Here is a 24,657-nt window from a genome sequence, read left to right as displayed (position 1 = left end):
CACGGATGAGAAACGCCTCCGCAGCCGCAGGAGGGGGAATCGCCTCCCCCAAGGGACAGGGAGGGCACGCAGGAGGTTTTCGTTCTCGTGCTGCAACGCCCTCGGACACGTGCAGGGGAGCAACAGGAGAAACCTGAGCCCACCCCGACAGCAAACTCAGCGAGCACAGGGGGGCCAGGGCACCGGGTCCCTGTTGCAGCTCCCCTCCCAGCCCCGGGGCGAAGAGGAGGAGGAGGAGGATGAAGGCTGCTCTGCCTCCGCCGGAGGACTCCATCGCATCCTGCCGAAGCGCTCCCACGTCCCAGCTCGTCTCGGAGGACGCAGGCCGTGGCACAGCCAGCCGACACCAAGTCCAGCGAGCTGCGAGGAGCTGTCTGCGCAAACCCCCCCCCCCCGAGAGCCAAGAGCTTCAACTTTTATTTATTCCCCCCCCCCCCTCCTTTGGAAAGCTGTTTTGTTCCGCTTGCGGTGGTCCCACGCCGTCCCGCTGCTCGCGCCCAGCCGCGAGTGCGCCCGCGGCAGCAGGACTGGGTTTGTTTTTCTTTGCGAGGCGCTTTTGCTTCCACGATCACACAAACTGTAACAAGCTTTACAAGAAAACACTGGCGAGTCCTTAAGTCCTGGCAAAAACCGTTCTCTGTGCGGGCTGAGGGCAGGAGGCTCTCCCTTCCTCCTGCCCCTCCATCATACGTGGCCTTCGGCCTCTTTGCCTCCAGCACCGGCCGTTTCCAGCCCCTGTGCACAAGCCGCTTTCGCTGCCTCTTTTTCTACCCCGGTTTTGCTAGCCGCTTCCTGCAAAAGAGCAAAGGAACCACACGGAGTCAGAAACGAAGCGGAACGACGAGCAGCTGGTGGCAGCGATACCAGGGCCAGGAGGTGAGGCTGAGCCCAGCAGGGCAGAAGAAACCCCCCTCGGACCCCAGGCGCCCGCTTCCCTGGGTGAGACCTCGTCTGTCCCAGCTCTGGGTGAGCCTTTGGGAAGGGTGGGAGCTGCCCCGATGGTGCAGGGCACTGGCACAGCGAGCCCAGGCAGACAAACGCAGGAGAATGAGGAGAGGAACAAGGAGAGGAGGTGGTGCCCTCGGAGGGGAGACAGAGGACCGAGCTATAGCTGCAGCCCCTACACCGGGCTGTATAGCTGCAGCCTATATACAAGCTATAGCTGCAGCCCATACGCATGCTGTATGTGCAGCCCATCCATGAGCTATAGCTGTAGCCTATGTTGAAGCTATAGCTGTAGCCCATACACGAGCTGTAACTGCATCCCATAAATGAGCTACACCTGCAGCCCATACACTGGTCTATAGCTGCAGCCCATAAATGAGCTATGCCTTCTGCCCATATATAAGTTACAGCTGCAGCCCATACACATGCTGTATCTGCAGCCCACAAACTGGGCTATAGCTGCAGCCCATACACTGGTCTATAACTGCAGCCCCTATAAGAGCTATAGCTGCAGCCCATATATAAGCTGCAGCCCATACACAACCTGCAGCCCATACATGAGCTATAGCTGCAGCCCATACACATCCTATAACTGCAGCCCATATATAAGCTGCAGCCCATACACATCCTATAACTGCAGCCCATATATAAGCTGCAGCCCATACACATCCTATAACTGCAGCCCCTATAAGAGCTATAGCTGCAGCCCATATATAAGCTGCAGCCCATACACAACCTACAGCCCATACACGAGCTATTGCTGCAGCCCATACACATCCTATAACTGCAGCCCATACACAACCTATAGCTGCAGCCCATACACATCCTATAGCTGCAGCCCATACACAACCTATAGCTGCAGCCCATACACAACCTATAGCTGCAGCCCATACACATCCTATAGCTGCAGCCCATACACAACCTATAGCTGCAGCCCACCCCACAGGTGCAGGAGCACCACCGGGAGGCTCACAGCGAGCCCTGCCGCCCCGGCGTGCCGCGCTAGCCCGCAGCACGAGGCCCCTGACAGCCCCACCAGCAGGACCGCTCCCTGCCCGCAGCACTCACTTATTCCACCGCCTCGCTTTCAGGCACCGGTTCAGAAGAGATTATACTAAAAATTACCCGTACGGAGTGTTTGCAAAGCTGTGTCCTCTCTCGTTACAGTACACCGTGCATCGGTTTTTGTTTGGAGGAATTTTGGATTAGAGCCTGTTATGAGAAAGCGATCTCTTGTACGAGCAGAGGAGCAGAGCGTTGGGTTACAAGATTCAGGAAACCCATACTATCATGTCTCAAAATACCCTTGGCCTTGCCAGGGGGTGGATGACATTTCACTTCACCCAGACCGCCGATGGCCAGGAGGTCATCAACGGCCAGCGGCTACGGCCGGCAGGACGACGTCCAAATGCCAAACCTGTTATCAGCAGTCGAAAGCCCGCGCCATAAATACTTTTACTGACAACCTGACAGCAGCCTCTGCGGCCTCTGCTGACCAAGAAACAACCAGCTCCTTCCCATCCAGGCTCTATCAGCTGGAGGCCATGCTCCCAGACCTCAGCATCCTCAACCCAACGTCCAATTTCCTCCGTTTTACCCCTTCTTTTCTCCCCACGAGCCTGCTGAGCATCCCTCAACGTGGCCGAATCGGGGCGCCCGGACACTCGCGCGGCACCAACCTTCGCGTCCCTCTCCGCAAACTTTGTGAACATGTTGGCGTATATCCTCCTGTCCCGCTCGTTGTGCTCCTTCGTCTTCTTCTGGCAGACGGAGATCTGCGACCTGGCGGCCTTGTTCTGCGGGTTCACTTCCAGCACTTTCTGAAAGTCACATTTTGCCAGCTCGAACTCGTTCATCAGCAGCCTGGCCTCGCCCCGCCTGTACAAGCCCTTCTCGTTGTCCTGGTCCAGCCCCAGCGCCTGGAAGGACAGAGTTCGCCAGAGCCCAGCACCTCCTCGGGGCGCGCGCATCCACGGCACGGCCACGGCTGCCACGTGCACCGACGCTTTTCACGCCTCGTCTCACCACGAGCGAAGGCAGAGGTGCAGAGCCTTCCCCTTCCTGCAAATGCCATCGGCCCCTTGCAAGGGAAGATGCCGCCCAGAAGCAGCTCCCTCATTTTGCAGCCCCGGCGCTACGCGGGCGCTGCTCGTGCAGCCCCGTGCCCTCCCGGTTTAGGTTTGCTCAATGGGTGGCTTTCAAAGACCTCCTTAAGCTCAAAGCCTCATTAAAAGTGCTCAAATTAGGACAAGGGAGAAGGCTCCGAGTCTCCAGAGCATCTTGCTCTGCAAAAATTCACTTGTTTCCAGAACCAGTTGGCAGGTATATATTTTTTTATATACTTTATATGCTTTCATATAATTTTTACTGATATACTTCAGCTGATTAAAGATATCTCCTTGCACAAAACCCCACTGCGGGTGGCGGGGTCAGCAGGAGAGAAGCCCCCCCAGAGCTGGAATCAGGCAGGAACGCTGCACGTGGACCCGAGGAGCACGGGGAGCTCCTGGGCTGAGGGCTCCTTCGGATTAAAACGGGTTTTTTGCCTCCCTGCTTCACATTATTTTATGAAAGCTTCATGTCCCGGACACGTCTCACGGGTGACTTACCATCCTGCTTAAGGCAGCCAGCCTTACGTGATTAAGAACCTTAGGCAAGCTTGCTAAATGCAAGCCCTTTATAAAAGAACTAATAATTTCCTGACACAGACGCACGCAAAGGGCGCAGGAGGCACGGCGGGGACGCCAACAACGCGCTGCTGTTCGCAAGCTGCTGCTTGGACACGGACAAACTCGATACGGGGAGGGGACGAATGAAAGCAAACCCTTGCCCCCGCACCTTGTCACAGCACTCGACGGCCTTGGTGTACTCGCGCAGCTTCAGGTAGCACATGGCCAGGTTGAGGAAGGCCGCCAGCAGGAAGGAATCGGAGGCTTTCGACTCCTTCTCGGACAAGCCGTACTCCATTTCCAGCCAGGACACGATCTTCCCGTACTGGATCACCGCCTGCAGGTATTTCCCCTCCTGGGACGGAGCAAAGAGGGAACCTGAGCTGGGGCGGCAGCGGATCTGTGCCCGAAATCACCGCGGACAGGGAAGGGGCGGGCAGGGGCTGCACCTCCCACAGAGCTCATAATTTATACGGGGAAAGGGACGGGGAAAGGTTGGGGGGCACGTTTCTGACGTTTACACCCCTTCGGGACTGCTAAGTGGTGCCTCTGGAGGTCCAGGATTTGCTCGGAGCGCCCGGCGGCGCGGCTCCCCGCTCGCGTTCGGGTGTCGCCACGCTCACAAACCTTGAAGTACATCGTCCCCTTCTCCTTGACGATGGCGGCCTGCTCCAGCTTCTCTTTGGTGTCCATCTCCCACGACTCTTTGGCCTGCAAAGAAACGCTCAGAGCCACGGCCGCGGGGCACGGCAGCCACCAGCACGACGGCGACGCCGGGTCGAAGGCGCCGCGCACCTCGAAACCGTGCCCGCCCGCCCGCCCTTGGGGAGTGGTGAAGGGAGAGAAATTAACGGGATGCTGCAACCCAGGTGGATCCACGAGGCTTTCTGGGGTTTCTTTTTAACAAGTGGGGCTTGTCAGGGTGGTGTTGCATAGGGCAGAGGTGGCAGCTCGTTGAGTTTGAGGGGCTGGGGGTGAAAGGGAAGAGGAAAATAGTCGTGGCACACGTGGGGCGCGTGCCTGGAGTGCAGAGGAACCCTTTGCACCAGATAAATCACTGCTGGGTATGGGATTTCCCCTGAACCCAGCATTACAGCACGGTTCGTCCACCGCAGTTCATCCAGTGCAACCTCAGAGGATGAAAAATCCCAACATAAAAATAAAATAGAACCCCAAAATATTAAAAAAAAGAAAAAAGTGGGTAGGAAGAGACCTCCCCAGCAGAGAGGGCAAGCAGAGGGTCCCGCCACCATCCCCTGCTCCAGATGGGGATGGGGACCCAGCAGCACCTGCCCCATCCCAGTGGCACCTCCTGAGCCGTCCCCACGTCCCTGTCCCTGTCCCCAGCCCCTGTGTGCTGCCCCCCCAGCGTTTACCCTGGCCTTGGCCGCCCCGGCCGGCTGGCAGGACACAAAACTTTTTTCTTTTTTTTTTTTTTTCTGTGCAGCCCAAGGAGGGAAAAAAAAAAAAAAAGTACAAAAGGAACAAGCCTAGGAACAAATAAGAGAACCAGCCTTGGACCCCGGCCAGAAAAATAAAACAAACCAACACACAAGAACAAATTAAGAACACAGCGATCCTTGCTGACGTCTCTGCTTCAGCAGGGGCCGCGGCGCAGCCACGCCAGGGACAAAGGGTGAATGCTGCGGGAGGAGCGGCGCTCCCGGGCACCCCGGGGCCGGGCCTGCCCTCACCTTCTCAAAGCTTTTAAGCGTGACCTCGTACACCAGCTCCGCGTTCGCCTGGATGCCGTACTTGGGCTTCCCCGCCTCGCCGAAGCCGTACCTGGAAGGGCAGAAATGGGGAGAGTTCAGAGGGGCTGCGCTGGGGGGGCACGGCAGCGCCGCGGGGCACCCAGGGGGCGGTCGGCACATGTGGTCCTCAGCCCCATCCGCCCTCCACTGCCTGCATCCCCCTCCTCTCCAGATGTCCTCCTCGATGAACCGGCACCTTTAAAATGCAGGTGGAAAAGCCCCTGAGGAGCCCCCAAAGAGCCCTGTTGTGTGGGGGGTTGCGTAAAGTCTCCCCAAGGGCGTTGAGGTGCACCCAAAGGCTTCCGCTGGGAGCGGTTTTGGATGGGAGAAACTGGCACCGTACGTGGTTTTTAGGGTCATAATTAGGGTTAGGGTTGTTAGGGTCTGGAGAGAAGCCCCCAGATCCTCATTTCGGCAGGGTTTGGCCATAAACACGCACCCGAGGTGCTCGCTCTGCTTTCACATCTACGCTCGCGAACGTTTCTGGGCCAGCACGCTACAGAAGCAAAGACGTGCTGCTTTATATGTGCACTACATACGTGGGACCATCCTCTCCAGATGCACCCGGCTGCATCACCTCTGTTTTTTTCTACACCTTTCCCTACAGCGTCTCTACTTGTGAAAAAAAACCCTGGTGATTCTTTCCTTCCAGCCACGGGAGCTGGATGCAGCCCCTGCCACCTCACCTGCTTTTCAAACCGTCTCCAAATTCCTGCCTACGTGCCGCTTGCCCCCTCTGCCTGGCCCTGCTGGTGATGCCAACCCGAGCCTCTCCTGGAGGAGCCCTGCTGCCGTGCTTGCTGTCTCCCACGAACGCTAAAGCAGCCGCAGAGGCTGGAAAACCTTAAAGCCGAGCTCCTGCGCCCCTTACCGTGGCCCGAGGTAGAGGACGCAGTGCTCTCCCCGCTGCATCTTCTCCAGCGCTTTGTCGATGCCGATGGGGATGTCGTGGTCCTCCCCTTCGCCCACCACGAACTTCACGTCCTTGCAGTCGAAGCGGGTGCCGCCGCAGAAGCCCTCCAGGTGAACTGCAGGGCAGAGCGAGCCCCGTGCCAGGCTGCGGGCAGCCGGTGCCGCGCGGGACCCGAGCACCCGTCTCCCCCCCCCCCCAAAAAACAAAGCATTTCCCAAGGGATTTTGCCCATCGGCGGCACGGGCTGCCTCAGGGAGCTGCTTTTAGCAGGGCTGGGGGCAACTCTGTCGGGTAACCACATCTGCCTCAAGCTCCCAAAATCCAGCGAAAGCCCCCGGCCGAGCCGGAGCCCTGGAAGCAGCGGGAGGATGCCGGAGCACGGGGGGCACGGGGGGCACTGCCTGCCGGCCCAATGAGCCCCCCGGGGAACAGAGAGGGGCAGGAGGGCTCAGGAACGAGCACGGCTAAAGAAGCGAGGCAGCCGTATCTTGTCTAAGCAAGGAGCAGACAACAGATAAACATAATGACTAATATGTTCCCCTCGTGCGCCGCTGCGCGAGTCAGCCTTACTGGAACTGGATATTGCTCCTGGCACGCCGCCACGCGGAGTTTATCACGGCGATTACAAGCCTCCTATACAGCGCCATACCCTTGCCCTATACCTCAAAAACAAGGCCGTGTTCTCCTGCCTCTAAGAACTGCAAGTACAAGATAAACATTTTTTTTTTAATTTTTTTTTTAATCTTCAACCAATGACCGTGCTGTTCCAGCCCGGGGAGCTGGCAGAGGCGCAGCCGGAGCGGACAGCGGGTACCTGGCACATTCGCCACCTGGTGCTCCTGGCGTGGTTTCCACGGCGAGATTGTTCTTTACTGATTTGATCCCGAGGACGGTGCACGCCTGGGGGGGCACCGCGTGTTCTTTGCACTCCACCTCCCAAGTACACGCAAGCGAATATAAAGTAAAAGGGATTTCATAAGAAACTCCTGCCTACCACAGAAAAACCAAAAAAAGCTTCCAAGAAGAGGAAAATCACAGCAGGCAATAATGCTGTCAGGACTGCTTAAAGAATTTGCAACCGTTTGGGCTGGTGTTGGCAGCCCTCAGGGTGGGAAAGACCCACGTCTTGCAGCCACGAGCTCCTCTGCACGCTGCAGAGCTGAAGCAGGAAGAGTTTCTAGAGCCCATATAAATGCTGGCAAAACGGGGAGGGACCCCTGGAAAGCAAACGACCCTCTGCCTAGCTGGCGAAGGTCTGCTTTCCGTCCTGCACCTTGGTGGTGCAGAGTTCGGTGATGCCTCTGCCCGTCAAACGCGGTGCTGCAAATCAGCAGGACTTGGAACGAGTTTCCCTTAAACCTCTCGGAGAGAATGCCCCGAACGGCAAAGGGCGAGCCACCGAGGGACCCAAAGGCGACCCGGTGGCTGCGGGACAGATCCTGAGCTACTGAAGGGTGCAGAGCACCTGGTCCTGGACGTCACGGGGAGGCGAGCGCAAGCACCAGCACCAACACGAGCAGTTCCAGCACTCGGGTGCTAAACGCTGCCCGTCACCCATGTGCCACCAGGGCCACCCCATAACGTCACCCGAGGACGCTGTCCCCTGCAACCTGCCTGCGTAACGCCGGGCCCCCGGCACGGCACGGCACAGGGGTGGCAGAGGATGCTGGCTCCCCGCAGCACCCCGGGACGCATCCTGCATCCCTCAGCGGTGCACAGCAGCGAGGGGACACGGGCTGCGCGCTCTCAGCCAGCTCAGGACAAGCAGCACGGCCACGACTTTCAGCACCCTGCCCCACCGGGCTTCAAGGCTACGTGGAAAACCCTCCAGCAAGCCCACCTCCGGGGCCAACCCCTGCCTTATCTCCTCAGGTGCAGGAAAACGGGATATCCAGCCCAAAACGGGCATCCCCACGGCACCGCGCCGTCCTCCTGCCACCCGTGTGCCCTTTCCCGGTGAGCACAACCCAGCCCGAGCTGTGCGCCCACCTCCCGACCCCAAAACGGGCACCCACCCACATCTCCCCCCGGGTCACCCATCACCAGCGGGACGCGGCAGCGCCCGCACGAGCCCGCTTACAACAGGGTGCCCGGGAGGATGCGAGCTCCCAGCCCTTGCTCGGAGGGAAAAAAAAAATAATAATAAAAAAAAAATAGAAGCTTTCCTTCCATTTTAATCGCACGGAAAGCGACGGGGAGATCTCTGCTCTGGTTTCCAGGAGCGTGCAGCAGGTCAGCTGGCTGCGGCTGCTCTTGGATTACGGGGAGAAAAGCCCCCGCTGGGCCGCCGCACATCCCTTCGGCTGCCGCGCTGACTTATTGTTCTCCCGGTGCCTGCAGCGATTTTGTTTTTGAAGAGCTCAGAACACAGTGTACCGAGCGCGGCTGGCACACGAACTTGATGTGCTGACAGCAATTTGTACTCAGATTAAAATGGAGAAAGGGGGGGGGCGGGGGGGGGGCGGCGGGGAGAAAGGTTGTAACAAAAGCTGGAATGCGGGATTTCGGCGGCAGCCCGCGTTTTGGGAACCGGAACCGCGAGTTGCGGTCTGTAAAACTCCAAACCTATAAAAAAAATAATAAAAAAAAACGCTTGCAAAACTCCAGCCCGGGGATGCTCGCCCCGGTAAGCGCACGTTTTCGGCCAGCCTGGTTACGGCAGCGATGCCGGGCACCTCCGGGCTACTCCTGGAGCTGACGTGGGGTTTTGGGGGGAACGAGGCGAGGGGCAGCCCCGCACGGAGGCGGCTGGGCTCACAAAACCCGGGGCTGCTCCTCGGGGGTCCCACCTTTGGTGCCAGGAGCCCCTCGTGCCCACGAGCCAGCCCCGAGCGAAGCGCTCCGAGGTGAATAGCGCTGCGTTTGTGGGAGAAAAAAAAAAGAAAGAAAAGAAAAAAAAGCCTATTTGCACCCCAAAATGCTTCCCAGGTTGTTTCGTGCCGCTCCTTTCTCAGCGGGATGCATTTAAGGGTCTGCAGCCCCCAGCGTGCGGGGAGCCCTCCGCGAGAAGCCACCCCGCGTGGCGATCCGGCTCTCCGTGTCCTTTGGGAGAAGCGATTGCTTGCTGTGGTTTCCCTCGTCCCACCTCCGTCCTGCTCCAAATCATCACGCCACCGTCGCGTTCGCCAACAGCCCAACACGAAGGAAAAAGCAGGAGCACCCCCCGGGCACGCCGCTGCCCGCCACGTGCTCGCCCCCAGCAGCCTCTTTAGGTAAAATTATAAAAAAAATAAAATAAAAAAGCTCTAAAAAGGCAGGTGGGAATTGGGCCGGTTTCAATTATATTTAGCCTGCCTCTTAGGTTAACCTTGGAGACGGTGAAGCCAGCTTGAAACCCTACTCCCGGCCGGGTCCGGCGACGGTGCCGAGCATGTGACGGGCGGAGAGATCAGTGTGGGACAAGAAAATCTCCTTAAAAACCTCTGGGAGAAGAACTGGCCGTTTCAGGCAGGGAGTTTTATGAGTTCGGATCCAATTTCTCCTTCGCTAATGGAAGTTAATTGGACCCTCTTCAGCGAACAGGAGCTCTGAAATGGGGAGAAGAAACTAGATGCCTTCTGTACCGCGTGGTAGCTCTAAATCTATGGCCGAGTTGTTCTTAGGAGGAGAGAAAAAAAAAAAAAAAGCCTGGCTCTCACCGCCTAGGTGAAATGTTTGCTCCAGAAACGTGACCAGAATTACTGTGTCCTGCTCTCGGAGAGGGCTCTGGGAGCGAGGAGCTGCATGGGACGAGCTCCTCGTCACCCAGCCAGCTCCTGATGTCGGTTCAGACCACAGCTGGCTCCACAAACCCCTCGCATTAATTCATCCCCTCTGTCAGCGGTGACCAGAAGCTTGCAGCCGTCCTCTGGCCACACGGGAAGGAAAAGGCAAGGCTCCGTGCCGCGGCAGATGCGATAGAAGGCCCCAAAACAACGATCGGCATCCCAACGAGGAGCCCGGGGGAACTGCTGGAAAATTCCCACCAGGAGGCAGAGCCTGGCTTTTTCAGCATCCCCCGCGCCGGACCTGGACGCAGCCGCTCAGGCAGGGACGCAGAAGGGGTAAATGTGCAAAAAGGAAGGGTCTGACCCCAAAACCCCACGGGGCTTCGCCCTCCCCGGCAGCCTCGCGGGACCGTGTTTGTCCCACGGGAGAAAGGACCGGGAAAAACAGAGCGCGGGTTGTCCTCGACCGGGTGCTCCACCAGCAGCTGGCTGCTCCCGCGCCCCGAGGTTTTCCAGTAAAACCCTCGGAGCCAGCAGCCCTGGAACGGCGGCGGCGGGCCGTGCCAAGGGCAGCTCCTCGGAGCTCACCGAAACCCCAAAAGTTAACCGCTGCCCTCCCTGCTCGGCCAGAGCCCAGCCGTGTGCGGCTCTGCCCGCGGAGCCCGCTACTCACTTTCCACCGTAGCGCCTTCGTTGGGGTTGGAGTAGCCTTCCCCTTTCCTCTTGATCCTCCGGATTATCCCCCCGTCCTCAAACAGGTCCTCGCCTTTGAAATCGAGCAGCTCGACCTGCAGAATTAAAGGGAAGGTAGGCAGAGCCGGGGGCGGGTGGAGGGGAAGGAGAGGAGAAAAACAACGGGGGAGCCACAAAGCAGCAGTTCATCCCCGAGCCGGAGAGCCAAGCAAACTAATTCTCCGCTCAGCTGACGAGCAGAAGTTGCCCATAAAAGCCAGCTCCAAAGCCGCAGCATAATACACCCGATTTATTAGGAATTGGGCCACGTCCAGCACCTGAAGCCCAACACAAAGTAACAGTAAAAGGGAGTTCAGGAATCCTGCAGGCAAGGAGGCAACCGGGGCTGGAAGGTGCGAGGGGGACGGCTCCCCAGGCAGCGCGGGAGCAGCGCCGGGAAGGCATTTTTCAGCCCAGGGAGGCATTTCCGAGCTGTTTTCCCCTTTTCGACTGCCTCTTTTAAAGCAGGGCTCTGCTCGCTCTCCCCGCGGGGCTGCTCCCCGGCCGCAGCCTCTCCGGCTCAGACACACATTTCTGAGAAAACACTGGCACCGGTTCCTGGAGCGGAGGGACACGTTTCAGGAATCCAAGCTGTTTTGTGCTTTTTTTTTTTTCTTTTTTTTTTTTTTAGGAGCTGGCTGGCAAGGCAGAAGGCAGCGAGCGAGCTCTCCCGCGGCAGCCCGGCCCCGTACTTGCCTCGAAGAAGAGGGTGGCGTTGGAGGGGATTTTGGGGGCGCTGCCGGCGGCCCCGTAGGCGTATTCCGGCTTGCACAGCAGGTAGCACACCTCGCCCTTCTTCATGGTGGCCACCCCAATGTCCCACGCCTTGATCACCTGGCCTGGGAGAGAGGCAGACATCACGCACGAAACCCGAAACACAAAAACCCCAATAAGGGAGGCACCCCCAAAAAAAACCACACCGGGCTGGTGCCGTCCCTTAGCGCCATGGGAGCGGAGACCCCATCCCCTTACCCTTGCCCAGGCTGAAGACGAAGGGCTCGTTCCGATCGCGGCTGGAGTCGAACTTTTTGCCGTTGGCCAGCTTGCCTTTGTAGTGCACGTAAACCTTGTCCCCGATCATCGGAGACTCGTCATCGTTGCCCGGCCTCTTAATGATCTAAGGGAGGGAAAGCACCCGTGAGAACGGAGCCGCGGAGAGCTCAGGCTGCGTATACACCGGTGTATTAAATAAATATATTATATTGTATATTATACTATATGTTTATACACAAACACACACCCCAAAGGTGCCCTAAGACATGGGGAGGTCGGGGGGAACCATTCCCTTGCCCCTTCCACCATCCCCTACAAGCCAGCCCCGCACGGGGCCGCGTTCAGCCCGCGGTGCGGGGACCCGGGCGCGTTTGCGGAGGTGCCGGCACCAACGGGGAGCGATCCCCAATTCCCCGTGCTTTCAGCCCGTGCAGATCTCACTCGCAGGGGTGTGTCGTTTCACTACTCGCTTCTCGTCAACACTTTTTTTTTTTTTTCTTCTTATATTGCTACAGCCTGGAACAAGCAGTTCCCAAGCTGAGGATGGAGGCAGGGGAGGATGCTATTATTAGAGGAAGGTCCTATTCAGCTGGAGAAGAGCAAGTGCTGGTGAGCAGAACTATCCAGAAACGGCCCTGAATATGAAAAGAGGGGCTGTGGAGCAGACTGGATGACCTAAGTAATGTGCTCTTTCTAACGTCTGTGAGTCACACACAAAAATGCTTTGTGGATTTGCAGCTAATAATCCGATTAGAGGCACAATCGCAGCGAAAATTCATCGGGCGGGCCGAATCCGCGCCGCGCTCTCCGGCTCCGCGAGCCGCGCTCGCCCCTCCGTTACTCCCCGCGGCACCGACGCTCGTCCCCTCGTCCCCTCGTGCCACGAGGTGCCCCGAGGGCTTCAGTGGCCGCGGGACCCCGCTCACCTTCAGCACGCCGCGGTCCCGAGCGGGCGTGATGTCCTCCCCGCGCTCGGCCAGGGCGGCCGCCTGCACCTCCCCTTCGGGCTTGGTGCCCTCGTCGGTCGTCATCGTCCCCGGGCAGGAGCAGCAGAGCTGGGGAGAGAGCGGGCAGGAGGCGGGAGAAAGGGTTAAAAGCTCGAGAGCCCTGGTTCTGCTGGCCCTGCAGGAAGTTTAGAGAACATCTCAAGCATGCAGAGCGGAAAATCCCTTCCCAGGGGCCACCCAGGCTCAGCGCCGCCGAAGCACCACCACGAGCGCACGCAGCCCCGTGCCGTGTCCCCGGCGTCCTGCCCAGAAGTGGGGACAACCACGGGGATGCTCTCGCCTCGCCGAGCCCCAACCCCCCGGGTCATCGCCACACCTCTCCCGGTGCCGCAAGGACTCCCCCGGGCAAGAGTTGTACCAAAAAGCCGTGCCAGCAGGTAAGCACGTGCTGGCCGACGGACTCCTGGCACGCGGGGACTCATCTCCGTACCCAGCCTCCGGGACCTCCCGCGACGACGCTCGCCCCAGCGGGAGCACCGAGAGCCACCAGAGGGACTTCAGCACGGGGCTGCCCCTTGCAGGCTGCTTTGGGGCAGCGGTGACGCCGGGAGAGACCCCGACGCTCGGGGGGCGAGCAGCGAAGCCCCCTGGGCGCACGCCGAGGTGCCCGGCTACGTCGGCTTAGAAGCGTTTGCACCAGCCCAGCATTGTGCTCCAAAGCCATGACACATCGATGAGGATTATTTTCCACGAGGAATTACTCGCTGTTTCGTCAGAGGCTGCATTATTCTTAAATCAACAGCTCGACCACAGGCACGCCTCGTTTCCTCTCGCTCACCAAGAACACCCAAAAAAGTGCTGAGGCTACGCGTCGCCGCGGGGTCTCTCCCCAGGCGGGAAGACCTCCGGGCACAGCACGCAGCTCTGAAAACCACGCAAAACCCACAGAATTTGCAGAAAGTCCCTAAGAAATGGCTTCTTTGGGGCAAAGCATCGCCCAAAGCAAGGGCCGCGTGGGAGAGGCGCTCGCCGCAGCCGGCGCGCGACGCGAGGGGCAGGGATGCGCCCGCTCCAGCGGCCGGGAACGCTTTGCTGACACAAAGCACGGGCAGCACACGAGGACGATTATTCTTTTTTTTTTTTTTTTCCTTTAAAACGGGCGCAGAGCCCCTCGTGTGAGTCCGCGGTGGCCGTTTGCACGGGGAAGCGTCGCGAGGCCGCGATGCGAGGCCGGGGCGGGTGAAGCCCGTGCACCTTGGCACCCCCCCGGCCGAGCTGGGCGAACGCTGCCCGGCGAGAAGGGAACGGCCTCGAGTTGGGGGAAAAAAAAACATTTCCTGACGCTTTCCTTCGGATCGTCCGGCTTGTTTTGGTAGCCGCACCGCTGTGCAAGACGTAATAAGGGAAACATGTGACACAGAGTTAGAAAGCAATGGATTTTGAGACATAAAACAGATCTATTAAAGGCCCTATCATTGCGAAACTTTCCCACAGCCCTTGGTGTGGAAGCCGATGGTAACCAGCAGGAGAAATCATCCGCTCGGGGTTTCATAAACAGAGAAGAAAGGATGCTTTCAGCTCCGAGGGCAGCTAAGTCGGGCTGTAAGAATAATTGCGCTCCTTGCACCCAGCGCTGGGAGGGACGAGCCGAATTCCAGCCTCCCCTCGGCGCAGGAAGCCAGCGAGACACAAAGGGCTCTGCGTGGAAGCTGCAAACAGGAGCGAGGGAACCGCCTGGGGCCATGCCCAGCGGCAACGAGCTTCGGGGTAATGCTTAACGGGACCCCGAGATTCGGCGTCCAAAAGCACCGATCCCGCCCTATTTCCAGCGGATTCGGGAACCGCCGCGACTCGCCGCCGCCGGGATTCAGCCTCCCACGAGCATCCCGTGCGGCACAACCAGAGCCGGACGCCGGGCGGCTCAGGGAACCCCTTTTTGGCAGATATTAAGGCCCACGAGGAGCCCGAAAGCGGGGCGCCCGCCCAAGCAGGGGCACCTCTCGGCGCCCGACCCCCCAAGGGCCACGAAGCGTCGCGGCGGGGATGGGGAAGCCGGCTCCGGAGATGCCAGCTCCGCCATCGCCTGTCGCTAAATCCCACCGAGAGACATCTAAAAATACACCACCCGCATCCTCCTCATTATTTTTCGACGTAAGCAATTAGCGCAGTCATCCAGGGCAGGCATCCAACGCAAGGCGGGGGGAGAAGGTCTGCGTCAGCAGCGGTTGGGAGGGACGGAGCCCACAGGAGATGCGGTCCACGTTGTGAAAGAGCTCGAAGAGCCTTCGCCTACCCCACCCCCCCCAAAAAAAAAAAAAAAACAACAAAAAAAAACCAACAAAACGCCTCCGAGCCGTAGTAGTAGGGAAAAGACCGCTCTGCTCCCGCTCCTCTCCAGCTCGGAGCGGCCTTTCGGAGGCACAAGTGCAGCCGGGGGGGAAAGCTGGAGGGGATCCAAGCTTCCCGTTAATTTCAAACAAACAGCCGGGGGAAATGTGCCGCCCGCCGGGCTTGGCGCATGCCCGCGGGGAGCGGGGGCTCGGCGGCACCTCGCTCGCCATGCCCGAGCCGGACGTTTCTCCTCCTGGAAGCCAAACGTGAAGGCGGGGAATTAATTACCCAGCGCAAAAGCTCGGCGTTTCTGACAGATCTCCCCCCAGCACGGCCCTCCCTCCCGTTGCTCCATTAGCCATGACGGTGCCGCAAGTTTAATGGCGTTTAATTAAAGCAAATGAACCCCTGCAGCGGGACGCGAGCGCGTGCGGGGACTTCACCACCTTGGCTCCAGCGCCGTGCTCCACCGAGGATGCGCCCGGCCAGCGATGCTCGAAGAGCACACAAATGGGACCTGGTGGGCACCACGGGAAGGGGGTCCCAGGGATCCACACCACGACCCGCGCCTACATCAGGGCACTTCTGCACGCTGCGGTTCCGAAACAAAGTCCCGTGCAACAGCCCGCGAACCCCAAAACAGCCCCGGAGCCCCTGTCCCAGCTCTGAGCCCAGCGCCGGGGCCACCCACAGACCCCAGCCCTCAAAATCAGCCCCCCCAAACCCCTTTTCCCTGGTGCTGCGGAGTGGCAGAGCCGTTTCTGAGCCCTAAAAGGAGAGGGTTTGGGTTTTTAACTTGCTTTTGGTCAGCCGCTCATCTGCCAGCTGACCTGAAAATGTAGCCCCGCTGATAAATCTCTGATTGAAGAGCTCGAACAAACGGGTTTTAAAACCAAGACAAACCCAGAGGCTTCAGCATCTGGACGCAACCTCTACCTAAATTAACATGAAACACGCTAAAGAGCTTCTGGCAGAACAAGAGCAAGCAAAGATGCTCGCGGGCTGGGGACGCCCCGCACGTCAGGACTCCCAAAGTGAGACAGGAGGAGCTGCCGCCCGCACAAAACCCTCGAGCTGCTCAGCACAGCTTCTGCCCCCTCCTCATCCTCACCCTCTCGATGTTTCCCCCATCAGCCCGGCTCCGTGCTCCCCAGAGAGCGCAGCCGACGGGCACCCGCGGGCACACCAGCACCGCCGGTGCTCAGCCCGGATTGCAGCCCTCACCGGCATTATTTCAGCTGCTGCTTCAGAAAAAAATGCATTTTTAAAATGCGTATTTAAGAGCAAGCATAACGAAAGTGTTGTGGGTTTTTTTTCCCTTTTAATTGCTGCGTGCCTGTGGGGTGCCTTCACCCCTGGGTGCTGGCCACCTTCGCTCCCCCGCAGCACCGCTCGTGCGCTCGCCAAACGGCCCGCGACGTTCGGAGGAAGCATCCCGAAGAAGTTCCCTCGAACAAAAAAAACCCGCAGCGCCAAATCAGCGCCCCAGGAGAACGGGCAGGACGCCAGCGCTGCCCCGCACCGAAACCCACCCCGTAAAAACAAGCCCTTTGGTCTCGCCGCCCCCTCTCCGCACAGCCGCTGCGATCTTCCAGCCCGAAGAAAAACGAGAAAAAAAATCAGAGCGGGGAATGGGACGCAGATGTCTGACCCGGGGCTGAGGACAGGCAGGTATCCCACGTGCTCGAGTTTCACAAAACCCCGCTGCGCGACCATCCCGGGCCGCGTTTCCTAGAAATCGCCATTCCGGGAACTTTCCAGCTGCAGAAGTGGAAACTTTGCCCCGCAGATCTCCCCCGAGGGTGGGCGAGAGCCCGGCTCCGGGGGGGTCCCAGCTCGGCACGGGGCGACGGGAGCCGGTGTCCCGAGCAGCTGGGAAGGAGGGGAGGAAAAAAAACATAATAAAAATTTAAAAAAAAAAATAAAACCAAACCCCACGCTTCACTCTAAAAGAGGATTTCGCAAGAAGGGCGAAGTGAGGCTGTGGTTTTAAGCCACGGGCACATCCCAGCGGTGTCGGACCCTGCCCTAGGGCGCACGGGGTCGTGCGCGCTGCTGTCACCGAACCTGCCCCCGCGGTGGGGACCCACGGGCAGCTCCCCCCGCCCCGAGCACCCCGGGTGCAGGAGGCAGAGCATGGGCACAGCACGGAGCTGCCGAGCACAGCGCGCTCCGGCGGCGACCGAAGGGCTGGTTTCGCTCGCCGCTCCCGTTCCGTGCCATGCGGCAATCTCAGCATCAGTTTAGGAAAAAAGGAGGATAAAAAAAAAAATTACGCCTCCATTCCGTCCAACTTTTTTATTGCCCGTTGCTAAAAGTCCCGGCGTGGCTCAGCGGAATGGAAAAAGGAGCGCTGGGCGTCCCGGGGTTTGTTTTTTAAGACCCGCTTAGCCCAGAGTGCTTTCGCTTCCACACCACCGCGCCGCGGCTGCAAGTTTCAGATTGCAACACTTGCTTCCAAATGCAAGGGTCAGGCTGGGAACCAGCAACAACAGCCCTGGGGCTGTCCCCGTCCCCATCCCCGTCCCCGTCCCCAGCGCACCGGTGCGGGGCGAGGAAGGATGACCCCAGCTGGAGCATCTCCCCGCCACCTCACCGCGGCGTCGCTTCCCTGCGATGGGGAAAAGGCTTCTCTCTAAGAAAACAAATACCGAGCAAAATGTTTCCGCGCAGCAGGAAGGAGAAACGAAACGGCGGTTTTTCCGAGGTGAGAAGCTCCAAGACACCTGCAAGCGAGACCGAGCAAGAGACCGAGCAGCCAGCGACGGGGCTGGCACCCGATGCCGTTCGGGATTATTTCGGGGCGAGCGGTGGGATCGGACGGGAGCCCGGCTCCCCGCAAAGCGAGCCGGCCGTTCGCACGCGGCCGCTCGGAGGGGTGCGCCCGGCCAGCCTGAAACGCGACGAAGAGAAACCTCCAGGGCCGCGCTGCTTCGTTAGCCGCTCATTTTGAGACCCGCCCGGCTCCCCACGAAGGCACGCCGCGTCCTTCCCCAAACCGCCGCGGGCTCGGAGGCAGCTCCGAAGAAACCTCGGCGCGGCCCCAGGGCGGCCGCCGCATCCCCGCCAGCCGGGGCTCTGCCTCCCTCCCTGCCTCGCTCTTAAATCACAAATCTGCCCGGATTCGGGACCGTTTCACACATTGCTGCTTTCGAAACGTGTCACCGCTTCGATTCAAAATTCACTTTTTTTTTGTTTTTTTAACCCCAGCCACTTGACTTCCTCCCCTTTTATTTTTTTAATATTTTTTTTAGTTTTTTTTTTATTTTTTTTTTTTTTACCAGCAGCCGAGCGCAGCTCCCGGGGGCCGCTTTGCTCCCTCGGCGCGCGCGTTGTGCAAGGAGCTGGCAGCGCGGGGAGCCGGGCAGGGCAACTCCTTCTGGCGAGGAAAAACAAAACACAAGCGGAGGCGCCGCGGCCGCCGCGCGCGCTCGCCCCGCTGAACCGTCCCTGCGGAGCGCGCGGGGTGAGCCGTGACTCAGGGTGGACTGAAGCGAACTCGGTGTGCTACCAGTGGCAGCTCGCGGCCCGGCCGTGGCATTAACTCCTTCCATCCCCGAGGGTGCGGGGACATCCCAGCTCGGGGACACCCCCGGTCCCGTCCCGCAGGGAGCGCAGGCGGCTCCCCGCACCCCGAGTGTGCCCCGTGTCCCTGCTGCCACCTCCCAGTGCCACCAGCCCCATATCCCCCATCACCACCAGCCCATGTCCCCTGCTGCCACCTCCCAGTGCCACCAGCACCATGTCCCCCACTGCCACCTCCCAGTGCCACCAGCACCATGTCCCCCAGTGCCACCTCCCAGTGCCACCAGCCCCATGTCCCTGCTGCTACCTCCCAGCGCCACCAGCCCCATGTCCCCCAGTGCCCCCAGCTCTGCGTCCCTACAGCCACCTCCCAGTGCCACCAGCCCCATGTCCCCCATTACTACCTCCCACTACCACCAGCCCCGTGTCCCTGCTGCCACCTCCCAGTGCCCCCAGCCCCATGTCCCCCCGTGCCCCCAGCCCCGTGTCCCCCCGTGTCCCGCCGTGCCCCCAGCAGGGAGCTGCTCCCTCCCCTCCCCTCCCGCACGCCAGGGGGATTCGGGAGCGACCGGGAGCGCGGCGACGGGCGGCCTTTAGGCACCGAAGCGCGCAGGGAGGAGGAAAGGAAACGGCTGCACGCGGCTAACTCGCGCCGCTGGCATGCGTGTTCCTGTCACACCCGCTTCATCATTTCGCCTAGCTAACATTTTTCAGCTTCTGAAGCGGTTTCAGCGAGGATCCAGCTCATAACCGATTTTTTTTTTTTTCCTGTTTCAGACATAAGAGGCTGCCCTCGAGCCTGGGGTGCAGCAGGAGGAACAAGTGAGCAGGATGGCTCGCTACCCTTCGCCCCCTGCCAGAACAAATATTTCGGCAGAAAAGGGTTTGGGTTTTTGGTTTTTTTTTTTTCCCTCCCCCTTGCTGCAGTTTACAGCGCGACATAAACCCGTTAAAACCACTCCGGCTGCTCGGCTGGCTATCCAGCAAGGCACCGTAACCAGACGACACGCTGCCCCCGAGGAAATCCAGCATTTTTTTTTTTTTTGTGATCCATCATTTTTCCAAAGAAAGATCTTGCACGGACCGAGCTCCGGCTGCCGCGGCCCCGAGCATCCCGGAGCCGCCTCCGGCCGCAGCCTCCGCACGCGGTGCCCGGCCCTGGAGCCCAAAAGCTCCAAGCCTCGACGCCAAGTGGAAAAACACAAGAAAACCACGGCCAGAACCCTTTTTTTTTTTTTTCCCCCCTCTTTTTTCCCTTCCTCTACTCCAAAAGACAAACATATAGCGGCGAAAGCGAAAGCCCGTAAACGTTTACGGGCTGTCGGCCTTCCAGAAGGGAGGAGATTCCCAGGGCTGGAGGCGATCGGGGGCTTTGCGCGTGCACCCACTTCGCCCTCGGAGCCCTCGTGCCCTGGGTGCTGGCACGGTTTGGGGACGGCCACCGGCACCGACCCCGCTCACCGGGCGGCACAAATCCTGACCGACGCGCGGAGCAGGGCTGCAGAGCGCCGCGCCCCAGCCCCCTGCTTGCTACATCTGGGTGGGGGGCACGGCTTCGGACGGCGACTTTTTAATATATATTAATATACATATTAATATATATTTAATATATATTCAAATATTGATATAGATAGATATTAAAATGTGTGTTAAGACGGATCTTAAAATACACCTATTAGAATATATCTATTAAAATATATATTAGACGCATTAAAATATCTGGGACACGTTCATTAAAATATACGTTGGATAAATATCGAAACGGATTAAAATATATATTGACATACATGTTAAAAATATCGATTAAAACCATGAAGTTACGGATCCAGGCTGCGGCAGTGACACGCGGCTGGCGGCGCTGCGAGGGGAAGGCGACCTCCTGCAGCCCTCAGAAAGCAGCGTTATGTAGCGGGGTGGAGGGGGGGGGGGAAAAAAGCACCGCTTCCCAGCAGGTTCCATAAACCGCCTTGAAAAAGCGAGGAAGCTCCCGACACCCCGCTGCCCGCTGCCTGGCACCCGCTCCCCGCCGCGCTGCCATCGGGAGCTGGCGGCCTCCTCTCGCTGGGTTTCCTCCCAGCCCACGAAGAAGGAAAAAAATAAAATAATAATAATAATAATTAAAAAAAAACCACACAGATTTGCTTCTGTCTGCACGTCAAAACGGCAGCCGTGCCTATGGGCGAGGAGGAGCCGAGCCGGCAGACCCGGGTGGGATTTTTCGGTGCCCCCGAGCTCCTCCGGCCACCAGCCCCGGTCCCCACGGGGTGACAGCGCCCGTGGCACCGCTGGGCAAAGGGGAACTCGTATGAATGTAACTCGGGGTAAGCAAGAAACTTCTTGTTTCTTGCCAGTTCTGCTCCGACGTCGTGTTTTCTCCAGGATAAATACGGCTGCCAGACTTGGATTTTTTAATTCGTAAAAGCACCCAACAAAAAAGCATCGAAAAGCCTCGACGAATACATTTCTTTTCGGCCAGGTGAGCCTAAAACCACAGCAACCCTCCGGTGACAAAAGCGCTGTGTTAATTTATTAATTACTCATCGTCCTCCGCAGCCTTTTGAGAGCACGGGCGTGAAACCCCAGCGGGCTGACCCTAACGCCGAGGGTCCTGTGTGGCTGTAGGGGGGGGGGATAAAACCCAACCTCTGCCCGCAGCCGCCCCGGGCGGGCACGGATCAGCGCTGGGGAGGATGCCCGAAATTTTCAGGAAAATAATTTCCAAATTATTGCGTCCCGTTTGCAAGACCTGGGGAGCTGGAGACCCCCACCGAGCACAGCGCAAGCCCCCCCCAGCACCAAGCACCCGTGCACGCAGCCCCGCTCCAAGGGGGCTTCCTCGGAGAGGGCAGGGCGACGCCACCAGCGGCCACCCCGAGCAGCCCGGCGCGGATAAGGGGAGGTGGCACGGGGAAGGCGGCCAGGGCGGCTGGCGGGTGGTGCAAGACGCGGGGAGCTGATCCCCCGGGAGAGATTTCGGGAGGTTGGTGCCCCCCCCGACCCCGCGGAGCCAAGAGGAGCGCGCGCGTGCCGGCGGCGTGTGCGAGCCGCGCGCTGCCCGAGAGGCCGCGCCAGAAACGTCGCCGCTTGCAAGCGAGGAGAGGCGGCGCTCCCTAGAGCTGCCCTTCTTTAATTAAGCGATTAAATTGAACCGAAAGCCCCAAATACTTGGAACGGGAACCCTCCTAACAAGGCTTCTTTCCTAAGGGCGACGCCGCTGTTTCCGAACGCGGAGCACGGCAGGCAGGAGAGGCTTTAACCGCCACCTCTCCCCATCCCACCGCCCTGCTGCCCACGGCTCCTTTGCAGCCGCCTCCCCAGTTTTCCAACAAAGCCACCCGCGAAAATCAGGGACGCTTCCCGCAGCCACCAGCCCTAACCCTGGGGAAAGCCCGTCAGCCTCACGACAAACGAGTTAACGTTACCTCGCGCACCACGGCACTCAAGGCCATTTCTTTACGCCCACTAACAGGCAGCATTAAAAAAAAAAAAAAAATAGGAAAAAAAAAAAAAGAGAGAGAGAGAAAGCTAATAATTCATTATTTCCCTGCGATAGGGATGAAATGGCGAGGCTCCTTCCTGAGCTACAAGCACCCAGAGCCTGGAGAGGTTGCGGTGCCCCGGTTTGAAGACCAGCTTGCACGTTATCCCCGATTTCGGGGACTTCGGGCCAGCTTGCACATTACCCCCAATTTTTGGGGACTTCAGGCCGTGCCCGCTCCGTCCTGGGGAGGTTTCCGAGCCTTTTCCCAGAGCAGATTAAAGATTTACACGCTGCCTCGCGCGAGCGCCAGGGATGCTTTTGAAACGTGTTTACCCGGCTCCGCTCCTCCCACACCCCGGGACCACCCCCAGAGTCGTGCGGAAGGGGGGGGGTGAGGTGCACAGCCCCCCCCATCACCCCTGCTAATTACCCCAAGGGTAATTAATTAGCTGGGAAGGTAACCAACGGGGTGACGGCAGCACAGCCCACCCGAGCTCCTGGCCTCCAGGCCCTCTGCCAGCACCCAACGCGCCGTTTGGGTGAAAACGCTGGAAAAAGCCAACGCCGTGCCCACCCCCCACCCCCTGGGCTCACACAGCTGCTAATTAAGCCCCGGTCCTTAACGAGGAGCCACGTGCAGCGGGATGTCCAGCTTCGAGCAAGCTCGCTGCGCCCCAGCACCCGGTGCAGGCCACTAATTAACACCCAGCTAATTACCCAGCAGCGCGGGGATGCTCTCCAAGGACACGGCTGGGGGCTGCCTTTCCAGAACCACCCCCCCCGCCCCGTGCCAGCAAGGAACGGTTGGGCTTGGGAATTGTCCTTGGGGACCGCCAGGTCCCTCTGGCACCGGGTCCCACGCCGCGGCCACCACTGAGGCCACCACCAAGGCCACCACGGAGGCCACCTCCTTCTGTCCTTCCTCCCTGCTCCTCTCCTTCGGCCTCGCCGCCTTCCCAGCCCCGACCCGCGCCACCGCGCGCGCTTTTCCCTCCTCGTCGGCTTCGGACGACGCGCAACTCCTCCGCGGGTACCCGCTCTCCTCCTGCCGCCGCGCGTCTCCTCCTCGCCGTGCCCTCCTTCGGACCTCGTCGGGGCCTGGGGAACGTCCCACGGCACGGCCCAGGACCGGTGCCGCATCCTGGGGCTGTAAAACGCTCAGCACCGCGGGCGAAGCCGGCGGTGCTCAGCGCCGGGGGCTCCGGGTTAACCCTTGCGAGCGGCGGCCGTCATTTCCTCCGCGCCGCCGGTGGCTGCGTGCCCCCGGATGGCGTTAGCCCATAAATAGGTCACCGCCTTGGAAATAAAACCCAGGCACTGCAAACGGCAGCCTTCGACGTGTCAGCCCCGCGTCCAAGCGCAGACGCCGCCGTTGGGTCGAAACGCCGCAAATTTGGGAAAGGGTCTGATAAAAGCCAGATATTTCGGCGCGAGCGGATCTCCCGACGGGCTCCCCCGGTTGCGGGGCAGGGAAGGGGCTGGAGGCACCCAGCTTCGGGCAGTTTCAAGGAAGGAGCAATTTACATTTCCAACTTCTATATATATATATATATATATATATTTTTTTTTTTTTTTTACACTTGCCATCCCTTTTCAGCCCGGATTCGGTGCCCCAGCGGTGCCCCAACCGCTTCGACGGCCCCTTAAAGACGGCTCCAGCACCACCCACAGCACCCCCGAGTGCCAGCTCCGGGGGCTTTTTCTACCCTATTTGATCCATCCCACTCGTCGAGCAGAAGGAAACCCCAAAACCGAGGTGCCCCGGCCACAGGGCTCCGTGCCGGGGACCCCAAATCGCCTGCGGAGCTGGGGCCGCCCGTTGGGCCCCCAAACCCCCCCCGGGCTGAGCGCGACGGGCTCCGGTTTGGGCACGGCGAGCTTACCTGGGGACGCGCTTTAGGTGGAAAAAATCTAAAAATAAAGCTTTGGGAGAGCTCCGTGCCTACGGAGGGGGGGGGAGAGGGAGCTCAACGGGACGCCACGTTTGTGGGACCTGCTGCCCCTGCCCCAAAGGGGCTGCAGAGGGGAAACCGGAGGGACCCCAAAAGGGAGCCCCAAGGGAAGAGCAGAGGGAATCCCAGAGGAAACCCCAAAGGGAGCCCCAAAGGGAACCGCAGAGGGGACCCCAGAGGGACCCCAAAGGGGACCCCAGAGGCAGCCCCAGGGGGGACCCCAACGGGAACCGCAGGGGGAGCCCCAAAAGGGACCCCAAAGCCAACCCCCAAACCAACCCCAAATCCTTCCCCCCCCCCCCCCCGGGGGCACACTCCTGGGGGCTGCCCCCCCCCCCATCCACATTTGGGGCCAGCCCAGCCCCAACCGCGCCCCCAACCCCCCCCCCCCCGGTGCCCCCCCCCCGCGTGGGCTCCCGCGGATTTTCACGCAAAAAAATAAAAAATAAATAAAAAACGGGGGAACCCCACGGCAAACGGGGGGGAGGGGGGGGTCTCCGGCCGCGCTCGTGTCCCCCCGGCCCCCCTTTGCCCCCGCACCCCGCACCGGGCCCCCCCCCGAGCCCCCCACGCGTGACACGATCGCTCCCCACCTGCGCGCCGCCGCCGCCGGGCTCCGAGTGGCTCCGAGCGGCCCCCGCGCGGCCGGGGCTCCCCACGCCCCCCCCCCCCAGCTCGATTCCCATTGGTTCTTTCGCCCGCCCGTCT

At 59.8% G+C, this 24,657-nt stretch overlaps 1 protein-coding gene across 5 annotated transcripts; it reads right to left on the bottom strand.

Annotated features, from left to right (window-relative positions):
- Positions 1-395: 395 nt before the first annotated feature.
- On the bottom strand, positions 396-24,657 carry FKBP5 (FKBP prolyl isomerase 5). Of its 5 annotated transcripts, none has more exons than XM_083812328.1 (11): positions 24,543-24,656; positions 12,640-12,768; positions 11,693-11,837; positions 11,417-11,559; positions 10,662-10,776; positions 6,240-6,396; positions 5,309-5,399; positions 4,242-4,325; positions 3,784-3,969; positions 2,625-2,864; positions 396-792 (listed from the first exon to the last, which is right to left on the bottom strand). In XM_083812328.1, the coding sequence occupies exons 1-11, from the start codon at positions 24,633-24,635 to the stop codon at positions 685-687; spliced, it is 1,491 nt and encodes a 496-aa protein (XP_083668454.1). In that variant the 5' UTR covers positions 24,636-24,656; the 3' UTR covers positions 396-684. The 5 variants fall into 5 exon arrangements, with proteins under 5 accessions (XP_083668454.1, XP_083668456.1, XP_083668452.1 ...); XM_083812330.1 differs by having other exon boundaries at positions 12,640-12,835; positions 24,543-24,562; XM_083812326.1 differs by lacking the exon at positions 24,543-24,656 and adding an exon at positions 18,273-18,723.

Source organism: Anser anser, assembly GCF_964211835.1.
Source record: "Anser anser genome assembly, chromosome: 27".
Lineage (NCBI taxonomy): Eukaryota > Metazoa > Chordata > Aves > Anseriformes > Anatidae > Anser > Anser anser.
Note: the sequence above shows the minus strand (reverse complement) of the source record. Positions and strands in the feature narration are given on the sequence as shown.

Bases quoted from the DNA above. Each gene is read 5' to 3' on its own strand.
- FKBP5 (XM_083812326.1), bottom strand. From the start codon at position 18,545: ATGGAAGGAGTTAATGCCACGGCCGGGCCGCGAGCTGCCACTGGTAGC. The intron at 11,560-11,692 runs GTAAGGGGATGG...CCTCTCTCCCAG, and splicing joins CGTCTTCAGCCTGGGCAAGG to GCCAGGTGATCAAGGCGTGG. The intron at 3,970-4,241 runs GTTTGTGAGCGT...GCTCCGTCCCAG, and splicing joins AGGGGACGATGTACTTCAAG to GAGGGGAAATACCTGCAGGC.